The sequence below is a fragment of the Meles meles genome, chromosome 6 (genome assembly GCF_922984935.1).
Source record: "Meles meles chromosome 6, mMelMel3.1 paternal haplotype, whole genome shotgun sequence".
Lineage (NCBI taxonomy): Eukaryota > Metazoa > Chordata > Mammalia > Carnivora > Mustelidae > Meles > Meles meles.
The window spans coordinates 121,631,842-121,654,157 of NC_060071.1; the positions used below are offsets into that span (position 1 = coordinate 121,631,842).

General features: G+C 50.4%; 1 protein-coding gene across 2 annotated transcripts in view; it reads left to right on the top strand.

Moving 5' to 3' along the window:
* Nucleotides 1-2,861: 2,861 nt before the first annotated feature.
* The window catches only part of CCDC88C (coiled-coil domain containing 88C), a 126,247-nt gene continuing 106,792 nt past the window's right edge, over nucleotides 2,862-22,316 (top strand). The window contains exons 1-3 of one of the 2 annotated variants that reach the window (XM_046007733.1): nucleotides 2,862-3,065; nucleotides 3,828-3,928; nucleotides 11,603-11,711. In XM_046007733.1, the coding sequence (XP_045863689.1) occupies nucleotides 3,006-3,065; nucleotides 3,828-3,928; nucleotides 11,603-11,711 (270 nt within the window). In that variant the 5' untranslated portion in view covers nucleotides 2,862-3,005. The remainder of the gene's footprint in view (nucleotides 3,066-3,827; nucleotides 3,929-11,602; nucleotides 11,712-22,316) is intronic. The other variant, XM_046007734.1, reaches the window with a different exon arrangement.

A 22,316-nucleotide genomic window follows, 5' to 3' on the forward strand; every position in this document is an offset into this window, starting at 1 on the left:
AGTGATGGTTTAATAGGTATAGAGTTTCAGATGTGCAAAAGGAAGAGTGATGGCGGTAAAGGGCAGTGGCTGCCTAACAATTCGAATGTATTTAATTTTACTAAAGCTGAATACTTAACTTACTTAACACTCAATGGTTAAGATGGTTTTAGGTTAGTTCTATTTTGACAAAAATATAAAAAATATGTTTAAATCATGAAAGTAATTTACACTTGTTATAATAAAAAATCAAACGCAGAGACACGTTAACAAATAGCTATTCCTCCCCTAGCCCCGAAGTTGTACAAATAATTTCAGCTCCTATCAGGTAACCTAGACACGCCATTACCTTACAGTGCTGAGCCAGCATTTTCCAGAAAGGGAAGGAAAATTCCTTTTCAGAATGAAGAACATAATTAAAATAGTTCTGTCCAGGAAGCAATGTATACAGTGGAGATATTACTTTTATGCAGAAGTGAGCAAGAAAAGTAATTTTAAATGGTGAGGTCTCACAGTGAATGCCAAGGGGCATTCAGGCATGGTTGGAAGGACTCTGCTTGGTGGTTAGCAGGTGGTTCGTGTGTATGTTCCCTGAAGCTTATCCCCCAACCCAAAGGTGGCTTAGGGAAAACAATTCTTATTAAAATAGTGATGACCAAGCAAAATTTCAGGAAGATAGTCATTAATATATTTATAAATTGTTTTACATGTACCACCTTGACTCCCCAAAATTATAAAGTCGTATAGGGGAAAATAGCCTCATTCCAATTTTAGGGATTGAGAGACCGGAAGTACTTTGTCTAGGTCGTCCAGCCCTTCAAAGTTCTTCAACCCTGTAAGCTGGGCACCTTCTAGTTTACCTGACCCCCTGTCTCCCACGGAACAAGGATGCTGAGCTAATTCTCTCTGGGCGGTGCAAGGCTGAATCAAAGAATGACAGATACATCAATGATCACGAACCATCACAGCAGCTAAGTGACCCCCAAATCAGAAATTCCTGACCTGGCTGTGGCCCAGGGATGACCAATATCCCCAGGGACACATTCTCTCACCACCATGAGAAATGTCTCAACACAATGATCAGAAAGCGTTCATTGGTCCAATGTGCATCTCAGTGTGAAGTAATATGCTTATCAAATAACTTTAGTCTCTCCAAAAGAGCTGGGGTCAATGTGAAAAACACTCTGGTCTCACAGGCATTCCCTACTTTACAGGGCAAGGACCTTCTAAGCAAAGATGAATGTGGGTACCGCTTACACCTGTCTTCCAAGTGATTTTCCAATCAGGGCAATCAGCGAATTATTGCATTTCTGCTGCATAAGAAAACCACTATAGTAGAAATTTTAGTTCCTCCGCACTGTCCCCCTGCTTTCCCCAGTTACCTTGACTTCCACATTTCTCTTTAGGGTCTCCTGATCTCTCCACTTGGCTCCTGGAGGGCCACAATGTCACTTCCTCACCAGGTGACAAGGGACGGAATTCGGCTGCAATACCACACCTCACCGGCAGATGCCGCAGCCTCAACACTTCACGGCCAACTTTCAAATTACTAACAACAAAACCGGCAGCCATTTAGTGCCTACTGTATGCCTTTCTTTCTTTCTTTCTTTTTTTTTTTTTTAAGTAGGCTCCACGCCTAGCGTGGATTTCAACCCGTGGCTTGAACTCATGACCTTGACATCAAGACCTGAGCTGAGATAAAGAATCAGATGCCCAACCGACTGAGTCACCCAGGCCCCTTGCCTACTGTATACTTGAAGAGCGTTACACTAGGCACTTCCGGTCAACCCTGCACCGGCTGGCTCATCTGGACAACTCGTGAGGTCTAGATTACTTAAATCGCATTAAGTGCTTTGAACAATGAACTGAATTGTAGTGTGAAATGATTACTAGCCTAAGGTGAGGTGGCAGAGACTGACGGGAACTTGGGTCCACCGCAGCCGTCTCAGCAAGCTGGTCTCTGCCCAGGGCTTACTTTCCATCCAGTTGGGACCACTGTCCTTTCTTCTGTCGCCCTCCACTAAGCTGCTGCTATGTCTCTAACTTGGAATCCGGGATTTGGCTCCTCTACTGCAAAGTGACGGTAGTTTTGGGGGTCGGGGTCTCAGGTGGGGCGGCCCCAGGGCTGTTCTGCCACATCATTGGCTTCCTGCAGGAACTTCTAGAAGGCAGGTGGCGCGGTGGGACGCAAGAGGTCGCGCTCTCACGATCTAAACTCAACACTAAGTTTCGTCCTTAAACCCCGGGGCTCGAGTCCCACCTGCCCGCGAGGACGACACCTCTACATGAAGAGCGCGGGCTCCGCTCTTCTGCCACCGGCCAAGGAAGGTCCTCTGGTGGCACCTGGGGGGCTGGAGCTCCGCGCGGCCGATGGACTGCACCTGCCCGGGGCCTGCAGTCTCGGGATCGAGCTCTGTCGCGTCCTAGCGTGTGATGGGCCGGAGACGACTCCGGCTGACGGCTGTGCCCGAGCCTCCCGCACGCCCGCCCCCCCCCCCCCCCCCCGGGGAGGCAGAAGGGCGCCAGTGCCGGCGGGCTCCCGCCCGCACTTGGCGTCCCGGCCCGCTTCAGGCGCGCGCGCGCCGCGAGGCGCCAGGTGCAGGGGCCCAGAGCGCTGAGGCTGCGCTCAGCGTGGGCGCGTGGCGCGGCCCCACGTGCAGGTTGCAGAGGACGCCGCTCAGAGACCCCTCCCTCCCATACACGTGCGGGCAGCGCCCCCTCCCCGCGCAGCCGCGCCCGCGCCGGGGCTCCGGTCCCCGGCACCGCGAGGCGGCGCACCGGCTGCCTAGGGCCGCCGAGGGGCGGGGCTGCCGTCCGCATTGTTCCTCCCCGAGTGGCGGGCCCTCCCCTTCCCCCAGCCCCGGGCGGGGCGCGGGGCCGCCGAAGCCGCGGAACGTGGGCTCGCGCCCCGCCTTTGTCTCCCGGGTGCGAGCCGCAGCAGCCCCGCGCCCGCCGCTCGCTGGCAGAGCTGCTTTGTACCGCGGCGCGGGCGACCCGGGCGTGGAGCCGGCGGGCGCAGACTCAGCATGGACGTGACGGTCTCGGAGCTCATGGAGCTCTTCTTGCAGAGCCCGCTGGTGACCTGGGTGAGTGCGCCCAGCTTCCTGCCCCATTGTTGGTGCACCGGCTTCTTCCCTCGCTGCCTGCCGTGGATCTCCCTTCCCGGGGTCCCGGGTAGCCTCCGGGACGCGGGGGACTCAGCAAGTGCTCCCGGCAGAGGTCGGGGTCTGAGCCCTGGGGTCCGGAGGCATTTCCAACTCGGGAGCCCGCGCACCGGGTGCGGGACCTCGCCGCGCTCTCGACCGGATCAGGGTTTGAGCGGGTACACCTGTTCCCGACCGGGCCTTGGGCTACGTCCTCGTAGCGGACAGGATCCGAGGAGTGACCTGGGCCCCGTCGTGGCTTGACCACTCGAGAAAAGGACCCATTCCCCGAAAATATCCTCGTGTAGTTTCTGAACCTCTGAGACCAGCAGGTGGGTGGCGGCGGGGATTGCAGTCTCCCAGTGAGAATGCGTACAGGCTGGGTTCGGAGCAGTCATTTCCAGTAGATTTGAGACGTGAGAAATTTATTAAAAAGTCCCTTTTGGTTTTGTTGTTTTTGTTGTTGTTTTTCGCCCTGGGACACTGGAGAAGAGCAGGGAGGAAGTTTTGTCTGTTTCCTGGCGCGGGGTGGGGGTAGAGGCCCTGGAGCAGGGTGGGCTTCTCGCCTGCGGAAGGGCGGACGGGCGTGCGTGGGTGACCCACTCTTCCCACAGGGGCCCTGCCCGCCTTTGCCCTGGAGAGCTTTGGACAGGGCGCTCCGGGGTGACTTTTCCTGCTTTTCTCTCCGCGGCCCCTACCCGGCAGGTGAAAACTTTTGGCTCCTTCGGAAGCGGCAACCAGGACAACCTGACAATGTACATGGATCTAGCCGACGGCATCTTTTTGAACCAAATCATGTTGCAAATGTAAGTTACCTCCAGGGAAGAAGGAAAGAGCGGTGTTTCAGAAAGTTTGAGGTTGTAGCAATGGAACATGGAGTTCGAACAGGAGGGTTCTTTGCCCGTGCGGCCCCTGGTGTGTCTCGGTTTTAAGGTGACTTCTTAACATTCGTGTGGATATGAAGAATTCTGGGTCGGCTTTTTGGCAGCTTGTTTGGTAAAGGCAGTTTGGAATTGAATGACTGTCATCATTTACTTGGTGTAAATAGCACAATGGACTTCCGAACTTAGATAGTTGACTGAGGTTTGAGCAACGAGGTTAAAAAAAAAAAAAAAAAAACACCCTTTTTGGGGGCAGGGAACTGTAACAGAGTCTGGTTACAGGAAGTGCCTAGGGCGGACCCAGAGCATCCATGTGACTGTAACTTTCACCGTAAGGTGGGATGCCTGTGTTTCTGAGCTCTCTTCACTAGATTGTACCTTTTCAGGTGCCCAGTAGCAAGTGCAATTGGTTAAGGCCTTTCTCATGACATGGATTTAAAGTTACTGTGTTGAGAGTCCTGGGAGTCTAATGCTGGCGTACTGTTTGTCTTAAAGCCCTAGAGCTTAAACAGGGTCTTGGTGGAAGTTAAACTTACTAGCTTGTGTGTTTGACCACATCCTTTCCTGCAGCTGAATTCTGCAGAGCCTGTCTGATTGACAGCCTGCCACAAGTAGGTGTTGGCTCCTGAGGCTGTGTTCTGTTTTTAACTCCCAAGTGCAGGGAACATATTGGAAGTGACTGTTGGTATGATTCACAGGCCCTGGAAGCAAAACAAAACGTCTTCATGTTCTCTGCAGATCAGCCACTTAGGCTCACTTACTCACCTGCAACTAAGCAAGTTGTCCTACTCTAGCATGAATGCATTAGCTAATGAGAATCAGCTTTGTGGCCCCTGAGGGGGAACAATTAGCTTTGACATATTCAGAAAGTGGTTTAAATAGATCTACTTAAAAAAAAGTCTGCTTTGAAAATTTTCTGGGAACACTGCTTCTTTTAATAAATCACTTGGTGTCATGTTGTGGGAGAGACACCTTAGTTTTGGTTTTGTTTTTTTTTAAAGGCACAACTAATCTTACTAATCTTGTGTTTGATTAGATCCTAAAATGACGTGTGTTACCAGCTTTGGCAGCACTTGTCTGAGAATATTGATGAAAAGGAGTTTTCCTGGGGTTGTCTAGTGGCATATTTAATTTCTGGCAACTCCCCCCCATTTTGGTGGACCCCGAAAATGACTGGATTCCATTGGTGCAGTGACCGTTGTGTCCTTACTCAAACCCAAGACTGTTTAATTAAAAACAGCAGTATTCCCGGCCTCTTCATTCAGTTTTTACACCCAGGCAGAGGGGAGAACAAAAGCCCTAGGACTGTTTCTCTTTCTTCCCTGACCTTTGGAATTCCTGAAGCGTTTACTGCTTGCTTGTAAATCAGGAAAGCCTGTTGGACCATTCCTTTGAGAAGTGCCAGTGCTCATCACTCGTTCACACTTGGCCCGTGGCTAAATTCAGTTTAAGGGCGTCTCCACTTCCCTTGGCAGTTTTTACCTGTTCTCTCCTTTGTGATATGCTGAGATAATCATTCTGGGAGTGGGAACTGAGAAGTTCGCTCTTACGGCCTCAAACCGGGCTTCTGGTGCCTTCTGGCCAGGGTCAGGAGCAGAGGAAGGGACAGCGGGAAGCTGGGTGGGTAGCTTTCCAGCTGAGGAGATCAAGGAGTGAGGAGCACCAGAAGCACAGTTTACTGATTGTATGATCAGAATAAACCTGTTCCAGGGGCGCCTAGGTGGCTCAGTGGGTTACGCCTCTGCCTTCAGCTCAGGTCATGATCTCAGGGTCCTGGGATCGAGCCCTGCATCGGGCTCTCTGCTTGGCAGGGAGCCTGCTTCCCCCTCTCTCTGTCTGCCTCTCTGCCTACTTGTGATCTCTGTCAAATAAATAAATAAAATCTTTAAAAAAAAAAAACAAAAAACCTGTTCCAGGTGATAGGATAGAAATCAGAACACTAGTTGCTCCTAGGGGTGGGTGGGGATTGTCTGTAAAGGAGACACAGGTGAACTTCTGGGGGGTGCGGAAATGGTGATAATGTTCTGTGTGTTCGTGGGAGTACATCTTATTTTTCAGAATTCATCAAGCTGTAACTTAAGATCTATGTATATCATTCTATGTAAAGATGATCTCAATTAAAAAAAAAGTATGCAAAAAAAAAAAAGTGTATTTCAGCCCTGGTGTTGACAGCTTAGGGAACTCTAGGTCTGTCTCCTACTGGCCAAGTGATGCTGGACATACCACTCGAGGATTTTGTTTTCCTCATCTGTACAATGGGAACTAAAGTGCCTCTCTTAAGAGATGGTTGTGAGGATTAAATGGGATAACATGTTAGCAGTTAGCACCGTCCTTATCACTTAATAGGTACAAGTGTCAATTACAAATACTTTGTCTTAATCCAGAAAGGATTGGAGGTGCCCTGTAAGAATTTTTCTAGTCTTCCTTTCTTCCACATTCTTAATCTCCTAGATTACAGCATCATTCTTAGCCTGGGCCCTCTCTTAAGGAGAACTAAAGCAAAACTGGACTCCGGAACCCACGTCCAACCCCTCCATCTAATGCTGTACAAAAGCCTTTGTGTTCACTTCCGCCAAATGCAGAAATGTCAGGCTAACGGGCAGGTCAGTAATAAGGCTATATTCTGCCTTATCTCCTCTGCTAGTAGCTCCAACGGGTGTTATTTGCCCATTTTGATAAATTTTCCCCAAGTTGGTAGGACCTAGGAAGATTAAGAGAGCAGTATGCTAATTGGGTATGGAGCTCAGATAAGAGGCGGGTTACCTAACACTTCAGAGCCATATGGAGGCCGGCGGGGGTCACGTGGCTGCACCTGGGCATTGTCTCTGGCAACTGAAGAAGGCTGCAGTAGTAGTCTCTTGGCCCTGGCCTCCCGGTGACATCAGTGCCTGGAAGCAGGAAAGCCCTGTGGCTCAGCTTTCAGGGGAGGCCCAGTGGAGGAGCATTCCCAGTGAAAGGCATTGAATGGCATGGACCAAGATTCATGGGAGAAGGTGCTGAATCGTTCCTCTGTAAATGCAGTCTTTCTGGGAAATCTGCTGGTACCCAAGGGAAAACCAGATTGCTCATTCACTTTGGACACATTTCTCACTGTCTTGTAGAAAGATATTTAAGCCCTTGGGCTCTGAAAGCTCTGGATAGACAATTTCACATTCCCCTCTCTACCACTTGTTCTGCTCCCTTGGGCAAATTACTTAAAATTTTTAAGCCTCAACTTCCTGATCTGTAATAAGGGTATTGTATTTTATACACTTGGGAGGATTAAATAAGATTATGCATCTAGAAAATGCCCAACAAACATTCAGCATTGTTCGGAGCGAGGCCAAAGGCCTGGGGTGTGTGTGTGTGTCCCCACATGCCTGAGCCAGTATGCATCTGTACTTCTGAGAATGGACACCTGATTTAAGGCAATGGCTGTTGCGTGTAGTTGGAAACTTGGGATTGGGCCTGAGGTCAGCTTGTGCCTTTGCAAGGCTTGTAGTAAATCCAGCATTATTTGCTTTGTTCAGATTTTCCCTCAGTGCTTACTGTGAAAATCAGGATAATATGTTATTTAGGGGTTGAAAACATCCTCAAGTCAAACAGAGTTTCCTGAATTTCTTTTTTTTTTATTTTAAAGACTTTTTTTCTTTTAAGATTTTGTTTATTTATTTGACAGACAGAGATCACAAGTAGGCAGAGACGCAGGCAGAGAGAGAGGAGGAAGCAGGCTCCATGCTGAGCAGAGAGCCTGATGCGGGGCTCTATCCCAGGACCCTGGAATTGTGACCCGAGCCGAAGGCAGAGGCTTTAACCCACTGTGCCACCCAGGTGCCCCCCCACCTTTTTTAAAGTGATCTCTACACCTAACGTGGGACTCGAATTCACAACCCCAAGATCAAGAGTTGCACACTCCACCAACCAAACCAGCCAGACACCCTGAGTTTCCTATGTTTCTAAAAGGCATTTGTAGAATAATTTTTCCCCTAATGTGTTGCAAGAGGAGTTCTAGTCCCATTCTGCATGTATAAAAGCTGAGGGCAAGTACTTTTAGTTGAATGAGTTTGTGTTGGCGGAAAAGTGTCAGAATACAAAAGATTTTTGTGAACTTAAGTGATTTCCTTTTTTGGCTACAGAATCTGAGACTCTTCGTGGGGGCTTTGAGTCCTTAAAAATTATATCAAAAATTTACATTGGTTGTAGGAGAGTAGAAGAGACAGATGAGCCAAATAAAATTGTTAATGATTTTACCATGTAGAGGTAGCAATGCTTTTATTCTGGTGTCTTCAGATGTCTATAGTATGTAGATATATGCTTCTTAAGGTATTTTATGCAGACATGGGCTCATGCTGTTGTCTTTCAGCATCCCTGTTTTTCAACCCGTGATACGTTGTGGACATGGACATCTCTATATCTATAGATCTTTTTTTTTTAAAAGATTTATTTATGTATTTATTTGACAGAGATCACAAGTAGGCAGAGAGGCAGGCAGAGAAAGAGGAGGAAGCAGGCTCCCTGCTGAGCAGAGAGCCCGATGCGGGGCTCGATCCCAGGACCCTGGGATCATGACCTGAGCCAAAGGCCGAGGCTTAACCCACTGAGCCACCCAGGCACCCCAATAGATCATTTCTTGATTCATTTTTAAATTTTGGAAGCCTTTGGAATAGAACTAAAATTTGCAGGCTAGCTTTCCCAAGGGAGGGGGCAAGGTTGCCATAAATATAAATCCTCTGTCTTTAAAATTCTAGGTCAAGTTGATTTGTTTTTTTCTAGTTTTTGTTTTTGAAAGATTGATTTATTAGAGAACACACGTGTGCACAGGAATGGGAGGGCAGCGGGGAGAGAGACTCTCAAGCAGACTCCCCGCTGAATGAGGAGCCCAAGCCCATGACTGGAGCCGAAGTCAAAGATGCAGATGCTCACCTGACTGAGCCACCCAGGTACCCCTCTAGTTAGGAGGGTTTTTTTTGTTGTTTTTTTTTTTTAAGATTTTATTTTATTTATTTGACAGAGAGAGAGATCACAAGTAGGCAGAGAGGCAGGCAGAGAGAGAGGAGGAAGCAGGCTCCCCGCGAAGCAGAGAGCCGGATGCGGGGCTCGATCCCAGGACTCTGAGATCATGACCTGAGCCGAAGGCAGAGGCTTAATCCACTGAGCCACCCAGGTGCCCCTAGTTAGGAGTTTTTATAAGGAAGTGCTGAGGGCCCCACACGTGGGACTCCAAATGTTCCTGAAATCGGACAAGCTACCAGATGTTTGCACCCAGTGCCTCTCTCCTGTCCTCTGACCTCTTGCTATGGGGCTCTTGGGCCTTTGCATTCTAGGGCTATCATGAAAAAAATATCCTGTTAGTAATGATGGCTTTTGGGGACATACAGTTGTGCAGTGGTTATGGGATGTCCTCTTGCTGGGATATAGATCCATGTATGGGCCCACATTAGCCTGTGCAGAGCTGGCCTTCTTGAGTGACCCCCTAGGGCTGGAAGAATCCTGTAGTCATTTTGCTGATGAATGGCCTGGGGCCCAGAGAACCTTGGCCATGGACTGGCATCTGTGTCTCCTGCCCCCTTTTTGCAGCACAGAAAGGTGGGGGTTACTCCATGCTGGGAGAGTGAGGATGAGCCTTTCTTAACTGTAGTTGACTTTTGTTTCCAGTTATTTCTTCATAACCTCTTGACCCTGAGAGCCTTCGCTGAAGGATGGAGCACTAATGATCGTGATAATTAGTCTAATTATTTGTACAGTGAATGTTGAGGCTCTTTTGGAGTGTAGTTTCAGTTAGCTGACCTGGGAGAACAAAAGCAGAGCTGGGCAGAGGCTCCTCTGTTATTATCTGGGGGACCCACAGGTCCCCACCCTGGGTGTGCGATGTGCCTTTGCACACGCAGGAACTGTGCACCGTGTTTTCCAACACACGTGCGAGGCCCCCTGACTTAAAGCTGGGACTACAGAGACAAAGTGGAGAAAGCTCTGCGTGCTCTCTGAGTTCTGTTTTAAGAAGTACTTTAGTCACTTAATGAAATTGCTTCTCCTCTCTTGAGGTACCTAAAGAGAGAAGTGAGCCTTTAAGATAAATTGTTTGTAATGTCAAGTATCCTTCTGTAGCTAAAAATGCCCTTGTGGTTTAAATTCTGAATGCGGCCTCTATTCCTAAATTAATTTCCACTGAACTGTTAACCTTTGTTTTCTCAGTAATGAATGGCTCCAAGAGAATTGTAACGTGCAAATGGCTTGGCCAGACGCCATTACTGTGTGGGGACAATAAGAAACGTTGTCACATGACAGTTGAAAAGAGATTCCCTGGTTGCTCCAAGGTGTCCATGTGATTATTTTAGGGGGATATAGGCTAACTGAATAAAATCTGTGGCTATGACCAGTTTCACAGGTAAAGGGGTTTACAAACACACCATGCAGGGTGGGGACTCCTGGTGTATATATCAAATATTTAATGGTCGAATTCTAAACAGCTCATATTATTAAAGGAAAAAAAAAAGGTGGTACTTTCAGTGAGGTCTGAAATGATTTCACCTTGTGGATTTTTTTTTTTTTAACTGTTTGTCAGTTTTGTGTTAATTACTGGCTTTGGAATGAGCCCCATGGCATGGAGGTTGATCTCCCTAACTGCCCAACTCCTGTCTGTGCTCCTGTCCCTTTGTGGGGGTGATTACCGAGGAAGAGGGGCTGACATTCTGCCCTCGTGCCTGTCTCCCAGGGCCGGAATGACAGATGAAACCCTGAAAACAGCCCTCATTTGAATGAGACAGTGACATGGGATGGAGGGCTTTGTTAGAAGCATTGTGTGGTAAATGGGAAGGTAGAAGCTAAATCCGGTCTACAGTCTACCCAGTCTGTTCTCGTCACGTAAGAAACATTTTGAGAAACGTCCAGGACGTGGATGAGTGGAAATACAAATCACTTGATTGATTTCTAGTTTCATCCCAACCAGACCTGACTTTTGCCCGAGATCGGAAAATAAATGACACCATGGGGGTTTCCCACATGAATTATTTATATCTCTGCGCTTAGCATTTCTTGTAGAGTATGTGGTACACCAGGTCACATCACAGACTCCTGCTGTTGGGTTTTCAAGGTAGATTTGTGTCCCTGAAATGTAAATCACAGGCACCACCGGCCCTAGACCAATCTGGTGACGGAGGTGGAGGACCCCGGTGAGATGGAACATGAATGATTTTGATTTACTAACTCAGAAAATGTACTCCCCCCCCTTTCTTGGTATTTCCTGTATTTTGGTTTGCTCTTCTTAATCTTGAAATCTGTCTTGGGAGAGGTTATTGGTTTTCAGACAGTATCACTTCTGGGGTCTGCATTGGTCTTTGATGGTGGTTTCTCGGTGCTGCTAGCAGTGGGAGCGGAAATAATGTTGACTCAGGGCCTGTGATGGGTTGGTGATGGGGAATGGGTGATCAGGGCGGTGATGCCCCCCCCCCCCCCACAAGGTCCGTGGCTTGGCAGTAATGGAATAAGGATTTGACTTGAGCCACGTTGTCATAACCATGTAGTTAGTGAGGCTGGGGCGGCCTGGAGCTGGCTCTCGGCCAGAAACGGGGTGTGTGGCAAATACTGGGATAAGCAGTTTCCTCCGTTCTCTTCCTTCTCCAGAGACCCCAGGCCAACAAATCAGCGCATCAACAAGCACGTCAACAACGACGTGAACCTTCGCATTCAGAACTTGACCATCTTGGTGAGAAACATTAAGACGTACTACCAGGTAAGGGCTGGGAACCTTGTTCCCCTGGAGTTCGGCTGTGCGTCTGGTGGTATCGTCACTGAAAGGTTTCCCCACAGGAAGCCGAGAGGAAATGGTGTTCATGGTTAGGCATCTGCTTGCTCACGCTTGGTGTGTTTTCACTTGCATCCTTTTCTTTTTTCTTTTTTTTTGCATTGCGGGAAATGTGTCAGATGCTGGATCACTTTGTCCAGTTAATATCCTTTGAGCTGTGTGCAGAGCATCATGCTTGGTATGGTAGGACCCCAGGGATGGGCTGTGATTCACAGCTGCAGCCCCAAGCATGCTCTTGAGCGGGGACCCTGACACGGTGTCACCCACAGCGAGTGAGTCTTTGTTCAGGAGTAACTGACAGGGTTGAGGGAAAGAAGAAACCACGGAAGGGTTATGTTCGTGCTCCCAGCATGCAGATGGGAGCACTGGGGGTTCACGGTGCCAAGTGGCAGGTGCTCCCTGTGTCTCAGCAGCAGATAGGTGATGGGTTGGGCAAGGGGGCCTGATGGGGAAGGGCTGTTCGCCTTCGGAAGGTCAGGTGAGAATTGTTGATGTTGATGGGAAATGGATTTAAACTGTGACTCTCAGAGCTCTGGTTTATAAACTTCTTAGCGGTGAAACTTTACTCCCCGCTGTGCATTTTTCTTGCAACCCCAGGTGAAGCCCTAGTGACTGTGATTGACTTCAGGGTCAGGGGGCTCTGGTTTTCTCTGCATGGCACCCTCCTTTCCCACTGGGGCATCTCTGTTGGTTGCCAGGACCTTAGGGAACACGGTTTGAGAACGGCTGCTCAGGAAGGTATCTTTTCCAGAATTCATGCTGGGGCTTCACCGATTCCTTGAGCAGACTCTGCCTCTGGAACCTCTTCCTAGCATCAGATTCCTGGACTATAACTCAGTCTCTGTGCTGGGGTTTAGGGGCATCTGCAGGGTGGTGAGGTCCCTGTCAATATGAGGGAGTCCTCAGGCCACCGTGGTTCACTGTCTGTCCTCATGCAGTCATTGCTGGTTCTGAGGTCAGCTGAGGCATCACACCACGTGCTGGGCCGTCTCCTGCAGGGGACTGCGGTTGCTGCAGGAGCGTCCCTTCTGAGGACTCAGTACGAATTTGAAGACGGATGGGAGAGGGAGGGAATGGACAGTGTCCTGGGTTTTCCGAGATGATTGTTTCTGTTGTCCTTCCACCAAGGTTGGGGTGCGTGAGAGAGGGTTACTGTGCTGGGACTCTTTCCATGCATGGCCAGTTCTGCAAGCCACCTGGGCTCCCTGCATGGACCATCGGTGGCCGGGCACTGTGGACTTCCTGAGCAGCCTCTGTGAGGCTTAGATCCAGCCCCATCCTTTTAGTTCCAGATAGATGGCAGCTCTGCTGGAATGGGGGGCCTGGGCGAGCTGGATCTGTGGGGCTGAATGGGTTTGTTTTCCTCTGAGGGGCGCCACACTCAGACCCAGGCATGCTGTAGACAGGTGGGAAATACTCAGCGAGTGTTTTCCTGGGGATGGCCATGGGCAGGGAAGCTGAGCAAAGACAGTGAGGCTGCCTGTGAACTCAGGTCTGGGCATGGTGGGGACTGTCTGGTGGAGGGGCCGGTGGTTCAGCTTGTCCTTAGGGCTTTATCCCAATCTGTAGGCACCATTCCTGGTGAGCAGGGGCTTTTGGTGTTGTGTGCTAAGTGCCAGGGCTGTGGAGTGCAGGTAGCTTAAGACCCTTAACCCATGCTGCGGAGAGGGTGGGGAAGGCTTCTTGGAGGAGGAGGCACCTGAGTGGAGTCTTGGCAGGTGACGTGAGTCTCCATTTTGGAGGATCATGGGAAAGAGAGAAGGGGAAAGTGTGTAGAGGTAGAGGAAGACATGGAGGCATGAGACCAGCCTGTCCTTGATCTGTCAAGGTCCAAGTTTTGCACAGTTGCTCAGATAAAGGTCTGCTTTACCCAATTTCACATGAATCCAAACTCGGGAGGATGTGAACATGAGAGAGACAGAAACTCAGAACAACGGACTTGCAAGGCTGGCCAGAGCCAGTGGCAGTAGCTCCACGGGTGTGTGTTGGGCCACAGGTGCGGCTGGGGGGTGGTAACCTCTCCCTGGCGGCGAAGCTGTCCGTGAGCAGCATGCCGCATCAGGCCCTTGTTGCAAGCTGTCAGCCATGCGGGGCTGTCCTCGGCTCTCGCTGTCCCCAGGAGTCCCGAGCTGGTGCTGAGCTGCAGCTCCCCACCATCCGGATATGGGCTGGGCGGACGGAGCGTGACAACCACTCGAGACCGTGTCAGTTTGGAGGCAGGTAGCTGCTCCGTGTAGAGTTCCAGGAGACGAGACACGGTCAGAGGGAGGAAGAGATGTCCAGTCCGTTCTCAGGTCCCAGAAAGACTCACAGGTGGAAAGGAGGACCCTGCGTCCTTGGTCTGCTCCTACGCTGTTAACTCTTCGGGGCCGGGGTGCGCTGGCAGCCCCAGCCCTGCACAAGCGTTTGCTGCGAGCTGTTCCCCACCCCCCCCCAGTCAGTCCTGCTCCCTGGGAGGCTAGTTGGCCTCTTCCTCTCGGGGCTGGCACAGGTTAGATGTGTGGGCAGCTCTGTATATTTTTTCTTTCCGATTTATTGTAAAACAAAGTTAAGTCCTGGTCCTATAAGTAATCACTGCTCTTTATAAACAGCTTGGAAAACAAATAGCAAGAAGAGAAAGAACTTCCTTCCAGTTTTTGCATGAATAGTTTTTGTTTTATACGGTTGTGGTCGCCCCATATATACAATTGCATATCCTGCCTTTTCCCCTGCCACCTGACGTTCAAGTATACACATACTTGGTTGTTATTATAAGAGGTCGTGAAAGAAAGTTTCCCAAGAGGAGTACGGCCCGAGTCTCCTTGTGAAAGTGGCCCTCCAACTTGGGAGGGCTCGGGAAGGAGCAAGGCAGATGCCGCTCCTTACTGGTGCAGGGTATCTGGAAGGGCGAGAGATTGCCCCCGAGTAAGTGAGACTACTGCTTGCCCATGGCTTTTTGTTGGTAGACTTCTTGAGGTCACAGAATCCTGCCTTGGGTCTTGTTTGCCAAGCAGCGGTTCTGCCCACTAGCTGTCCCCTTCTTTTCTGAAGCATCACAAGGCAGGGACCATTAGAAAGGATGGGGACCTCTCTTGAGTAGCACGGGCTTATCGTACAAGGAAGCTCAAGTTTTGCCTCTGAAAACCTGTGGAGGTGATGACCCTTGACCTTTGTCTGGGGCAGACAGTAGATGGTGGGTGGAAATCAGCATGGCCGCCTCAGTCTGACCACTGGTGTGTCAGCCAGGGTCCCAGGCTGCTTCCTGACCTGCTGCTTGGACTTCTCCAGGGCTGGGGCCTAGAACTGGCATTTTCAGAAGTTCCCCCGCTGTTACTCTCACCATCCTTCCAGCAAACTGGGGAATCTGGGCTTCTCAAAATGTGGTCCCCGGACCTGCAGGGAACCTGTTAGAAATGTAGATTGTCTGCCCTCCCGCCCCCCACGCCGGCTGTGGCTGTCCAGCAATCTGTCTTCACAAGCCCTCTGGGTGATTCTGCTGTGCACTCTCGTGGGAACCAAGGGTTAGAGTGTTTCTAGTGACGTCCAGAAGAGGCACCTTCGGCCAGGTCCCCCCAGGTGACTCCTCTCTGTCACATATGATGGACGAATATCTCGTGTGTCCAGGAACAGGGAAGCAGGAAGAGAGTGCTTGGTTTAGTCGTTGCCTTTTGCAGAAAAAAAGACTGACAGCCCGAGGTGGAGGTTCCCGCTCCAGGACGAGCCCGCACAGGCGGAGGAACATCTGCTGAGAGGCCTGGAGGAAAGGCAAGCTTAGACCAGACCTGCGTGCTGCCTCAAGCCCCCCGGTGGGCCAGCTCCACGCCCCGCCATCATAGGATGCTCGTTTTATTTACTCAAAGCCAGACTCTTTTTCCTCTGAGTCCTTTTTTTTTTTTTTTTGGTTAAATTCTGGATTTATAGAATGATTGTTTTATATTCAGATTCTTGAGGATTTACATTAAACGCACGTTCCTTTGACAGTCGAGCCCGTGGGAAAGTGCATCTAGTAGAAGCAGAAGTCCTGGGTGCTGCAGGGGCTGGTGTGTGTTTATTCCTTGGGCGCTGTACACTGTGTCCCACTGCCACGCCCTGCCCCGGACCCCTGCCGTCCTGCTCCTCCTCCCAACAGTTGGGGCCTGCTTGTCACGTGACGTTACAGAGGCTTCTTTGGCCTTATGCCGGTGGGAAGTGGTTTGAACAGCAACCTGGATACATTCGGGTGTGTGTTGGTCTTTGTTGTCAGGTCTACGTAGACCTCGGTCTGGAAATCGGGACCCTCAGGTGGATGTAGGGACCCACCTGCAGAACTTACCCTGAAATGAGAAATCTGCAGAGTTTCTTGGAGCTGTACCCCTTACGGATCATGTGCCAGAACCGTCTGCTTTCCTTCTCTGGCCTGAGTTCTTATCTGTCCAGAAGAGGATGGGCCCTTAAGAGCCTCAGATTCCACAGTCACACAATGGCCAGAGACAACCAAGAATTACAGGTCATTTTCAGGAAGCTTTGTTTTAGGAGGTCCTTGAACTTGTGAGCTCTGGTCTCTCACCATGGTCAGGAGCCAGGACCGACCCAGAATGATGTACTTTAAGATTTTACTTATTTAGAGGCACTTGGGCGGCTCGGTGGTTTGGCATCTTCCTTTGGCTCAGGTCATGATCCCAGGGTCCTGGGATCGAGCCCCTCTTTGGGCTCTCTGCTCAGCGGGAAGCCTGCTTCTCCCTCTGCCCCTGCTTGTGTTCCCTCTCTCGCAGTGTCTCTCTCTGTCAAACAAATAAGTCTTTTAAAAAAGTTATTTATTTATTTGAGAGCAAGGTTGCACATGAGCAGTGGGGAGAGGTAGAAAGAGAGGGAGAAGCAGGGTCCCTGCTGAGCAGGAAGTCCAATGTGGGGCTTGATCTCAGGACCCTGGGATCGTGACCTGAGCTGAAGGCAGACGCTTCACTGACTGAGCCACCCAGCTGTCCCAAACATTGTTTTTTACTTCAGAAGAAATGGTACAATGAAGAGTCTGGGGTTGCTTTATCTTATGTCATTTTTTTTTCTTTATTGCTTTGGAAAATTAAAGCAGTACAGATGTTTCGAATGAACACTTGTGTATCTGTTAAATATGAATACCTGAATATAGTTCATAGCTGTTTGAGGCCTTTTTCCCCCTTAAATAAAATTTCTCTTATCAAAGTCCCCAGGACATTAACAGCGTGTCCATTTATCCTTTCTTCCAGCCCTAGGGATAATCCCCATTGTTAATTTTGTGGGTATCCGCTTCACGATTTTATACTCTCATTCTCTGTATATATGGGTGTGTGTGTGTGTGTGTGTGTGTGTTTATGTGTGTGTGTGTATATATATATATATATGTTTTGTGTGGTGCCTTTAGATAAAACTTCCATACACTTGGCCTGTACCTTTTCCCCACTCTCCCTGTTTTTGAGATCTGTCCATTTTCAGTGGTGGTTGTTTTAGATAAGCATGGGCTGACTAGTTAAAATTAGAATTATCTCTAGAAATATGAGCACTCAGTTTGAGAAGTGAAAGACTTGTCACAAGTAAGAATAGAGGGAAACATACATTTGATATTGTCGGTGGGAACATGGCAAGCTCGCGTAGCTCTGTCCCATTCGTGGGGCGGAGGTAGTGTTCAGTTAAAGTGAAGCCTGCGTAGATGGGCATGACCTGCTTTCATGGATGGGGACGGTGTTCGGGGGAACATACAACAGTCCACATGGGCCATTTCTACAGTATCAGTGGAATTTGCTTTATGACGTGTACAGTGTATCACATTTGCAGGGGAGAGCTTTTGCCAATGTTTGTTTGTTTTTTAAGATTTATTTATTTATTATTTATTTATTTATTTGACAGAGAGAGAGAGACAGACAGACAGACAGATCACAAGGAGGCAGAGAGAGAGAGGGGGAAGCAGGCTCCCTGCCAAGCAGAGAGCCTGATGCGGGGCTCGATCCCAGGGAGGACCGGGAGATCATGACGGGAGCTGAAGGCAGAGACTTGACTCACTGAGCCATCCTGGCGCCCCTTTGTTTGTTTGTTTTGTTTTTTAAGATTTATTTAGAGTGAAGGCAGGAGCAGAGGAGCAGGGGAGTGGGGAGAGAGAGAGAAACACAGACTCCCAGCTCAGTGCAGAGCCGCATGCTGAATTCTGGATGCAGGCCTCAATCTCATGACCCTGAGGTCATGACCTGAGCTGAGCTCAAGAGTCCGACACTTAACCCACTGATCCATCCGGGTGCCCTTCTGCTTTCGGTTTTATAGAGCAGGACTGTGAGGCTCCACAGGAGGAGATTGAATATTCTAGATTTTGTAACTTGGACTTATAGTCTGAGGGTGTAGAAAGTAGTCTCTTGTGTTAAAAAGATATGTTCTGATTGCTGATTGGGAGAAATAAGGAAAATGATGTTCACCGGTTATCTCACTTCTAAGAGATGCCATCGTTAACATTTCTGTATTGATGCCTTCCCTCTCTGCGTCCGTGGGCACCTGGGTTTCAAAGTGTGGATTACCTTATCTAGACCAGGTGTTATCTTTCTTTTCATTTACTGTGCAGTGAGTGTTTTCCCACGTCGTTAAATGTTCTTTCATAGTAGGAATTTTAGCGTCTACATGGCCCTTCCATCATGTGGCTGCCATTACGGCTGATACTGAGTTACTTGTGTCTACACGGCCCTCCCATCATTTGGCTGCCATTATGGCTGATACTGAGTTACTCGTGTCTCCGAATTGCAAACACCACCACCATGAACATACCTGGTACTTAACCCTTTCACCAAATGTTTTCATTTCCTTGCACGACAGGCCCGGTATGGAATTCCCAGGTCACAGGGCATGAATACTTGGAGGTCTTCTGTGTTTCTTGCCAACTTGCCCGTTCATGCCCCTCATGTAGTATTAAGACCTGCCATGTTTCATGTTGCTGTTAAGTGCGTGACGACTATTTCTGGGTCTCTGCCATGCAGATGAAGGGCTGAAGTTTTTACTGTACACCTGGGGGGGGGGGTTTCTTGCATGGGGAGTACTGTCAGAGGCTGGTTTGGAGTCTCCAGCGGTGACGGCATGGTGGTGAGGCTGGGCAGTCTTCAATAGAGAGGCCCTGGCGTCCTGTCCCCAGGTCGGCAGTGGGAGCTCTTTTTCTGTTGTGGACTTGACCCGGGAGCTTTCCTGCTTCCTTGGAACTGGGAACTGTCCGTGTACAGTTCAAGAGGGGACCTTCCAGACTCTGTTGGGAAGTGAGCCCGAGAGGGGCGGTGGTCTGCATGGACCCCTCCTTTCCTCTTTCCTTCATCTCACTTCCTGGCCCTCGTTGTCTCTAGGGTAGTGATGAAATGGGGGATGGGGAAGCTCTGGGAACCCGGAGAGATGGGTGTCCCTTGCCAGGGGCTGCCTGGTTCTTTCCTTTCTTGTTCTGAAGGCCGTTCTCCATGCCTGAGGTGCCCTCATCTAGTGGCATGGGAGAGAGGCCATAAACCAGCCGCTGTAACACTTGAGTGATCACAGCCTGGGAAGGGGTGAAGTTCATAGGGAGCTTTCTCTAGTGGTGGGTGACACTTGCCCTGAGTCTTGGAAGCTTGGCAGTGAACTAGACTGGCAGAAAATGCGGTCCACGGGGGTGTCCTGGTAGAGGAACAGCATCTGCAAAGCTGTAGAGACATAAAATAGCCTGAAGGCTGATTAAATCTCTCCAAGGTGGCTAGAGGTTGGGTGTCTTTCCCGGTGGTGATTGGTGAGGCAGGAAGACGATGAGGTGCCGGGGTGGGGTGGCGGGAGCAGATGCCATGCTGATGAATTCAGACTTTATCCTGGGGGACTCGAGAGTCTTTGGGAACATTTCTATTTTTAAAAAAGATTTTATTTATTTATTTGACAGAGCGAGAGAGCACAAGCAGGGGGAACAGTAGAGGGAGAAGCAGGCTCCCACTGAGCAGGGAGCCCGATGCGGGGCTAGATCTCAGGGCCCCAAGATCGTGACCTGAGCCAAAGGCAGATGGCTAACCATCTGTGCCAGGCACCCCCAGGAGAATTTTTAAAAGGGAAAGTTGAAAAAAGGAAATGCTGGTCCCCATATTAAAAATGGGTTGGTGTTGGGGCCCCTGGGTGGCTCAGTTGGTTGGGCATCTGCCTTCAGCTCAGGTCATGATCCCAGGCTCCGGGGATCGAGCCCCGCATTGGGCTCCCTGCTTGGTGGGGAGCCTGCTTCTCCCTCTGCCTCTTCTTCTGCCCTCTCATGCTCTCTTTCCCTTATTCTCTCTCAAATGAATAAAATCTTAAAAAGAAAAAAAAAAAGTGAATTAGTATCAGGAGGGAGTGGGGAGTCGGTGCAGATCGTGGGGGCCTGGACCAAAGCAGGGACAGAGGAGACGAGCTCTGAGAGATACCCGTGGGGTATTGCCCACGTGGGGTATTGCCCACGTGGGGCATTGCCCACGTGGGGCGGTGGACGGCAGCTTCCTCCGTGCCCCACCTGGAGCGAGCATCTGAGGGGAAGGTAAATGCTTTCCCAGGCCTCAGACTTCTGAGGTCTGCAGCAGATCTCCCTGCTCTCACCAGGGCCTCGGGGTTCAGGGCCTGCCCCGTGGGGCTGAGTGGCTGAAGCTCGGTCAGCGGGAGGGGGAGCCACTGCAGGAGGGGGCCGCTCTCAGGGCCGCTGGAATTCCCCTTTTCTACACTAAACAGAGGCATTTGCTCTTGACCTGTGACCCTCCTTGTCCTGCTGACCAGGGATGGAGCAACCAGGGCTGAGAATACCTGGTCACGAGCTGCACCATCCCAGACCTTTCCAGACGCAGGTTTTGTTTCTGCCCAACAGGAGACCACATGTCGGATGGACTTGACTTGTCTTTTCTCCTTCCTGTTTTTAGAAAAAAATGCTGTCCAGACATATTGAATAGCAAGCCAGGACTTTCGAGATTCAGCTTCTTGGCCCAGTCAGAAGCTTGAGGGAAGGTAATAGTGCCTCCTGTGAGCCAGGCCTTGGCTCCGCGCGGAAGAAATTGCTGTCTCCATTTTACAGATTAGTAAAGTGAGGCTCATCGAATGAGATCTAGAAACAGCCCCAGAGAGCTTCAGGTTTTCTCGGTCATCGGCTGCTTGGCGAAATGTCTTTTTGAAAATCAGGCTTTCTGTGTGTATCGTGCCGGGAGGTAGCTTGGGGCAGGCGGAGGCACAATGCTGTGAAGGTGGGCAGGGCCCCTCTGGATCTGCAAGGACACCGTGTGAGGGGGCTTCCTGAGCCAGGAGCCTCCTGTGGCAGGCTAGGCTGGGAGTGCTGCCTCCTGGGGGTCTCCTGCTTGGCCTCCCCCTTGTTGAGAACTAGACTTCACACCAGCCTGGAGCCGCAGAGGAAGGGACCGGATCGCTTCAGGCCCCTTCTGAAGCCACCACTTCCAGGGTTGGGCCAGGGGTGGGATGCAGGGAGCAGCTGGCCTCAGGCTGCACCCCCAAAGCAGCAGGAAGCAGAGAATCAAGGCTAACTGTGGAGGGTGGGGAGGGGTGAAAGGTGGGTCTGATGTAATTAGTGGACCTGGAACTTGGCCAGACCGTGGAGGCTGAAGGCGAGGGGAGAGAGAGAGAGGGAGGTACGGAGACAGGAGGCGGGGAGAATGTATGTAGACACCCTTTTTCTGGTCTCTCTGGGCTTCCCCTCTTGACCTTGAGTCCAGACCATGAATCACTGGGGCTTTCCCTCCTGCCCCTACGCTGCCACGCTCTCCTTTCCTCCAAGGCCCCGTGGGCCGCCGCCTGGCTCTGGCCACTGGGCACAGCACTGAGCCCACGCACCCCGTACAGGGATGGCCCACTCAGACCTTTGCATCTGCAGATCTGAGCCTTGTCCTGGCTCCTCTACTAACTCTGAATGGCACTTCTTTCCAGAATCCTGTTTCTGATACCTGTTCTCTCACCATGGATTTACTTCTCCATACCTTTTTGTTCAAAGTTTCTCGTGGTCTGTGGCCACGTCTGTAAGAATTGTCCTTTTTCCAGCCTGGCATAGAAGAGACCTGGGAGTGGAAGTTGGGGCCGGGGGGGGGGGTCACACCCACGCATCGGGCAGGTGGTCTAAATGTGTTCTTGCACCAAAATATTAGCCAAGCCGCGACTGCGAAGCGCTCAGATGCCGAGGGCGGGCCGCACTGCTCTTAGGGGAGGTGAACAGCCCTCCTTTTCAGTTAGCTCCTGTTGGTCAGGTTCAGAACCGGGCTGCGAGTGGCAGGGCCATGGGAGTCCAGCACTGCTGGGTCATCAGAGAGGCGGAGGAAGTGCTAAGAGGTACCCATTCCTTTTGTGATGAGAAGGAGGGAGATGGAGTTCTTGTTTTGAGGAGGGAAAAAAAAAAAAAGAGTCTCTCCCTTGCCTTGGGTTTTGGTGTTCGGTGCCAAGCTCCGCATGTTGGATGTTACAACTGCTTTGTCAAAAGGAGTCTCTGAAGAACTTGCCCGGGCAGGCTTCGCCCCTCCGTCGGGCCTCCTGCATGGCTCACCTCCAAGGCTAATAACAGTTTTTGTTGTTCAACTGTTCTTTTTGGAAAGGCAGCGTTTTCCTGCAACG